The sequence below is a fragment of the Octopus bimaculoides genome, chromosome 9 (genome assembly GCF_046866305.1).
Source record: "Octopus bimaculoides isolate indiv1 chromosome 9, ASM4686630v1, whole genome shotgun sequence".
NCBI lineage: Eukaryota > Metazoa > Mollusca > Cephalopoda > Octopoda > Octopodidae > Octopus > Octopus bimaculoides.
In genome coordinates, this window is record NC_142936.1 from 85,724,364 (window position 1) to 85,731,863 (window position 7,500).

The 7,500-nt window shown below is 36.3% G+C and overlaps 1 protein-coding gene across 1 annotated transcript in view; it reads left to right on the forward strand.

The window, feature by feature from the left end:
• Positions 1-7,500, forward strand: part of LOC106879500 (uncharacterized) — a 42,696-nt gene that overhangs the window by 34,334 nt on the left and 862 nt on the right. Inside the window, exons 4-7 of the mRNA XM_014929105.3 lie at positions 645-794; positions 1,919-1,996; positions 2,803-2,997; positions 5,818-6,024. Coding sequence (XP_014784591.1) covers positions 645-794; positions 1,919-1,996; positions 2,803-2,997; positions 5,818-5,984 — 590 coding nt within the window. The 3' untranslated portion in view covers positions 5,985-6,024. The remainder of the gene's footprint in view (positions 1-644; positions 795-1,918; positions 1,997-2,802; positions 2,998-5,817; positions 6,025-7,500) is intronic.

Sequence of the window (7,500 nt, forward strand, 5' to 3'; positions counted from 1 at the left end):
AACCTTGCACATGAGGCTTTCCGGTCTCCCGTCTCCGTCTGGAGCAGGAATTAATTTTTTCCTCTCCAGAATTCTGCCCTCAATAATAATCCTTTCTACTAAAGGCACAAGGCCTAAAATTTGGCGGGAGGAGATAAGTTGATTACATCGACCCCAGTGTTTCACTAGTATTTAATTTATCGACCCCGAAAGGATAAAAGGCAAAGTCGACCTAGGCGGAATTTGAACTCAGAACGTAACGGTAGACGAACTACCGCTAAGCATTTCGCCCGGCGTGCTAACGTTTCTTATTTCTTTATCGCCCACAAGGGGCTAAACATAGAGGGAACAAACAAAGACAGACAAAGGGATTAAGTCGATTACATCGGCCCCAGTGCGTAACTGGTACTTAATTTGTCGACCCCAAAAGGATAAAAGGCAAAGTCGACTTCTGCGGAATTTGAACTTAGAACGTAACAGCAGACGAAATACTGCGAAGCATTTCGCCCGACGTGCTAATGTTTCTGCCAGCTCGCAGCCTAATAATGATAATAATATTATTAATTATGATGATGATGGTGATGATCAGTCAGAGTATACTACGTTCTAACTGTTGTTGTTGTTGTTGTTGTTGTTGTTCATTTTGTTCTGTTTTTCCGTTTCAGGTCGTCTACCAACTCGATCTACTGATGAAGAATTGTGGAACAACTCAACATCCACAGTATTGAATTTGCATTTCAATGTCACAGCCCCGCGTAGTAAATTGGTCACCGTGAAAAACGCCACGCTTTGGCTGCATCTACAAATGCCCCAAGGTAGGATTGTTTTGTTTTGAATTTATATATTCTTGCATATATACTTTTCTACTCTAGGCACAAGGCCCGAAAATTTTGGGGAGGGTTGGGCCAGTCGATTAGATCAACCCCTGTACGCAACTGGTACTTAATTTATTAACCCCGAAAGATGAAATGCAAAGTCGACCTAGGCGGAGTTTGAACTCACAACGTAAAGACAGACGAAATACTGCTAAGCATTTTGTCCGGCATGCTAACGTTTCTTATTTCTTTATTGCCCCCAAGGAGCTAAACATAGAGGGGACAAACAAGGACAGACAAACGGATTAAGTCGATTATATCGACCCCAGTGCGTAACTGGTACTTAATTTATCGACCCCTATATATATATATATATATATATACACAAATAAAAGGGTAAAGGATTATTAATTTATTAATAAATTAATAATTTTTACCAAGCCCTTCGGTATGTAAACACCATTATCGGTGAAGAACTTATTTAAAGGTTCTTATACATTTATAAATATAATTAAGGGATCAGCAACAGTTGCTTCACCGCATACCGAAGTTCAGAAATAGCAGCTAAAGTGCTGAAACTCAAACAGATAGCAATACTTGTAACTCACAAAGGCAAAACAAGAAGAAAAACAACGAACCTAACCAGTCGTAGTTAATCATATAATATTCGGTTAAAATGTCTTACGTTTAAGCTGGTTGCCATGCATTTCCCTGAAGAGAAGATTACATTCTTATCAACATCACCTATTCCTATGGAAGGTATAATTTGTAATCTTCGAAACATATATTGGAAATAAAAGTATTCAGTTAACATATGCGTTTTACTCCATTTACTATATTTATATATACTCAAGTACCCAAAATAACAAGGAGTTTCTACCTCATAAACAGGAGTTACACCACAGTCATTTTGTGATCTTTGCTACCCTGGTATCTATTAACCAATTTATTTTGTCCGAGTTAATTATTAACTAGGAGAAAATAAATATATATAATAGAATATATATATATATATATATATATCAATCATTGCACACACACACACACACATATATACGCCTTATCTTATTTACATTTCTCCATCTCATTGTTCACTCTGTCTCTCCTTATCTTCTCCATCACAGTTGAATGTCCTTGCAACGACGCCATCGTTATCAACGTCTACATCCTAACGAAAGCCTTGAAGAAAAACCAACGTAAACGTGAGTATATATTCTCTCAGGTGTACTGATATCCCAGTGGAGGCGCAATGACCCAGTGGTTAGGGCAGCGGACTCGTGGTCATAGGATCGCGGTTTCGATTCCCAGACCGGGCGTTGTGAGTGTTTATTGAGCGAAAACACCTAAAAGCTCCACGAGGCTCCAGCAGAGGATGGTGACGAACCATGCTGTACTCTTTCACCACAACTTTCTCTAACTCTTACTTCCTGTTTCTGTTGTGCATGTAATTCAAAGGGTACACGTGTCTGTGGAGTGCTCAGCCACTTGCACGTTAATTTCACGAGCAGGCTATTCCGTTGATCGGATCAACTGGAACCCTCGACGTCGTAAGCGACGGAGTGCCAACAACAACAAACAAACTGACATCCCTGAATAAGGATTGTTTAAAGATGTTGAGCAAAACACCCATGTGGTACTTATTTAATTGACCCCGAAAGGATGAAAAGCAAAGTTGACCTCAGCGGAATTTGAACTCAGAACGTACCGGCAGACGAAATACCGCTAAGCATTTCGCCCGGTGTGCTAACGGTTCTGCCAGCTCACCGCTCAAATGTACCAATTAAATATTGGACACGATTTAATCGACTGATTCCCCCACCCCACACCTACCCCAGCCTATATTTCTCACTTTATGTCCAATTTTTTTTTTTTTTTTAGCAACTACTAGTTCTTTCATTTTTCTTTTGGCATCATAGTTAGACCATGCTGTAGCAGCGTTTTTTTATAGAATGTTTGAAGAATTTCCAATCCTTCATTTATTCATTCTATGATGTTCATTTGTCTTCAGCTCGTCGGCGATTGGCAGCGGTACGTATCGTGAAGCACCAGGGTGACAGTTGGCAAGACTTTGACATGCAAGGAACGGTCAGTGACTGGCTGGAACAAAGGAAGAATTTTGGATTACAGATTATTATCAAAGACCGCATGGAGAACTTACTAAATGCAAGAGATATCATTTCTCACACAGACTGTTCACAACAGAGTGAGTATCTGACTTATTCAATTTATAACACATTTTGGTAACAATAGCGTCGGTAGTTGTAGATTTCCAACGCAACAATCACTGATTCACTGCATGTCTTGTGATGCTAGCAATAAGGGAGTATTTGTATCTATGTTAAACAATTATCACGATGGAGTTCACGGAAAGAACCTCAGTTTTTCTGTTTTGTTGTTGACGTAGATCCCTCAAGGACATACAACTGCATATCAATATCGAATTAACTCTCGCCTTCTCTCTCTCTCTCTCTCTCTCTCTCTCTCTCTCTCTCTCTCTCTCCATATACCTGCACACACATGTATATACATTAATATACATTCGACGCATACATATATACATGCACACACACACTCACACACACACATGCACACACACTCACATACACACTCACACAAATTCAGAACTTGATTATCTGAACAAGGCGGGCGGCGAGTGCTTTGATCAGGACGAAAACAAAGGAACTGTAATATTGAACATTATTACATTAAACAAAATCTGTTTGACTTTTTAAGCCAGCAAACCAAACTAGCGATGGATTGATTCTGTCCCGATTATTGACAATGGAGTCTTGACAATGACTTACTGGATGTTGTCATATGGATAATGGATAAGTCATACATACTGAAATGTATAACATTGACAATGATACTGCAGTAATACCTGGTCGCCATAGTTTTCACTGACAATATCACTCAACATGTCACAGTGATTCACTGATTGAACGACATTAGTTTTCGTTGATAAAAACAAATATTAACTGCTCCATCTGGTGGTGAAACTTGGCTACCTTTCAGGCAGTATGAAGATTGTATGACTCTTTATTGCCAACAAGTAGTAGAGTCTGTTACTCAAGAACAACACTAGCTAAATTTAATCAGAAGGCAGGGTCACATCTTCATAGAATTTAAGATGAAAATAGTGGTCGTCATTCTTGTCTTCTTTTGTAAAATGAATTCTTGGTCCCAGATCTTGAAGTAACGAACATTCACTTAATTCTTTAGCACTTAAACCGGCTATATCAGGCACAAATACTTTAATTGTTTTAAGTTCAAACCGGTCAGATCCAGCCTCTCACGTTTACACTATAATATCAGATTAAATTAAACAATCATCACCGAATTCTTGAAGCTACAAGATAATACATGATTAATTAAAAAAGCAATGTGAATAATTAGGCATTACAATAATTAGTCATCTGAACGCTAAATAATTAACGCCTGATGCAGACAAGCGGGAATTTATGACGGTTGGTGGCGTTGTCTCTTAGAAAAATCGTAATCCAATTCTTCTGTACTTAATTCTTGATTTTTCTTTGCTGGATTCAAATGTTTTATCCAACAACGCAAACCAAAACAATTCCATATTGTGCAATTTGTCCAAGTTCATAATGTCCTCCAAGAAGCATTCTGATTGCCGTTTTTGTTTGAATTCTTCCAAGAACTCTCCAAGAACGCTATGTTACCTAATGATGATCTTTCAAACGCTGTAAACAGCTTGGTAACACACTGTAGTGGGAGACTCTTATACTTCCCTTGCGGGTTTTCGCTCTTGTAATAACGAGCTGCAGACAGGAATCCGCTTTTCATACTGCTGTGAAAACCACAAAAATACTGTTTGGTCAAGTTGTACACCTTTCGCTGCTTTATGGAATTTTTTAATGCATATAAAGTGCCACTTCGGTTGATAAATTCTTCCCCAATCGACAATCTTGCATTCTTTATGTTGGATTCTGTTCAAGCTGTTCATTATCCGATACTGCATTTTGTAAAATCTTTGAGGTCTTTCCCACGATTCGGATGGTCGTTTTAACATTTAGAGAACTGTGACAAATGAATATCAGGTTGGGAACTTAGTAGCTGGACTATTGTTAATAACTGTGTGACAAGGTTAGTATCTTCAGGGTTCTGAGACTCTAATCCTCACTGTAGGTGAAATTACTCTCCGAATTCTTTAAGTTGGTTAATGAAAGTCATAACAGGCAATTATCAGTCATCCTGGTGCCCATCGAAGAGATATTAGGAAGACTCTTCTAGAGTGCTTTCAGGCGGAATCATTTAGACAACTTACGGAAATACTTGGACATAGCAGTGTTACCATGGAGCACTAGTTGCTTCAAACCAATGAAGGAGCAGCTACAAAGTTGCTCGGTCTAACAAAAACAACAGCCAATCTGCCTCAAACCATAGATGATACAGTGAGTAATGTAGTCGAAGGTAGACAATGCCTTAAAACTAGATGGGTTGAGTGTAGTGTCAAAGCTTTTGATCACGCGTTTACTCAATACTTTTTAACCAAAAGCTAAAAAGCAGCCATCAAAAAGTAACTTCTGTTTGTGACAATATCTTAAAACAGGGGAACGCTCTCAGTTTGTGGCAATTTGTAAAGTCATGGGAGCGAACCCGAGTTGCTGTCTCTACCTTTTAATTTTTCACTCTTTCGTATTCCTTATATTATTATTATCATTATTATTATTATTATTATTATTATTATTATTATTATTATTATTATTATTCAGTAGCCTTATTTTTATCACGTGCTTTCACTGCAATACCGAGCGCTGCCCTGTGTGCCTTGGGTATGTGCTGTGGTTTGTTGTGATGCTCTTATTGTTACTGTATTGAAAGTGTTTTACGTAGGAAGTGTGCGGTGTCTAGTAGTGCTATTTTCTGCATGTTATATATACTTGTTAGTCCTGGTGTTTTTGTTGTTGTTGTTGTTATTATTATTATTATTATTATTATTATTATTATTATTATTATTATTATTATTATTATCATTATATTCCCCCGTTTCTTTGTCCAGATCCTCCGAGTGTAAAATGTTGGCAAAACTCTCAATTGATAATGGTCAATGGTAACCGAAGTGCATTGCCCATTCTGATAGCGAATAACCATTCTACAGGAGCATTACTGGATGTTTACACGGAAGAGAAACCAAAGACGAGGAGAATTAGATTGAAAAAACAATGACTAGGAAACAGGAAGAGAAGGAGGCCATTACATATAAATTGTGAGTAGTCGTAGTTTTACAAGATGTTTCTGTGTGTACAATTACATTTTGCATTTCAGTACTTCGCTTAAACATTCCGATACTAATAACTTCGTGCAGAATTCAGAAGACAATGCTTCAGAACGAAGCGTTAGTCGAGTATAGAGCGGTAATAAGGAAATAAGAGGACAAAGAAATAATCAATTATCGTAAGAACTTCATTAGCTGTTTCTGCTATACTATGCACTGGACTCATAGTTAAGTTACTCTTGTTACTTCTTCTCCTTGATTTGTTTTCAGCCACTGGCCCCACACTAAGTACTACACCAAAGCATTCCAGTTCAGAATTCATCTCTAGAACTCCGTCCCTTTGCACATTTCTGTCATGAAATAGATGACTAAAAATTATTGAAAAGGAACGTTAACTTTAACGATTTCAATGATGTCAAAGGGCCACCGAATGCCATAAGTACAACCATTTCCTCTAGAGAAATTTTTTAAAAAATACTTAAAACAAAAACATCCAAATTGTGATACAACCAACATAGGTATACCTTCAGTACTCTAACCATATGAGTGGTTACTACATCCTCGAAATATATTTAGATTTAAAGAATGATGTAATAATTTTTACATCAGATGGTAAATTGTGTACTACACAAAAGACTCCAACCAATACGCTAATCTTTGTAATTTATGTATTTCGAAGAAACATACTGGTTTATTCCATAAGAGAAATATTATCGCTAGTAACGTGGAATCAATAATATATTCAGACGTAATCCATCAGTCTACTGAAGCAAAAAATTAGAAGCACTAAAAATTAAATCGTTAATTATGGATAAAAATCCCTCAGCTTATTCTCCCTAATCCATATCACAATACTTAGCCCATCAATAATTTGGTATGATTAATATTCTAAATTTATCAGTTTACGTACAATCTGTGTTTACTCGTATATTTTGGTACAAACGATAATGGATTAACTGTTTTACTCATTTGTAGACTTATTTTTCAGTACTTTATACTAAGTAACCAGACATTGCTTCTTTTTAACCTTGTCACCCCCTCAAGGAATAAATAATTGCCTAATGAACTTCATTAGCTTACATCTGGTTTTGCTAAAAGATACAGTGGACTCATAGTTGAGTATGTGAGTATCACTTTGAAGCTTCATCAGAGCCTCAAACATGAAGTGCCTTTATTACCGCTCTCCACTCGACTAAGGCTTCACTCTGAAACATAGGCATAATGAGTTCCATTATACCAGGTTTATTATATATGTATATATATATATATATATATATATGTATATATATATATATATATATATATATATATGTATATATATATATATATGTATATATATATATATATGTATATATATATATATATGTATATATATATATATATGTATATATATATATATATGTATATATATATATATGTATATATATATATATGTATATATATATATATATGTATATATATATATGT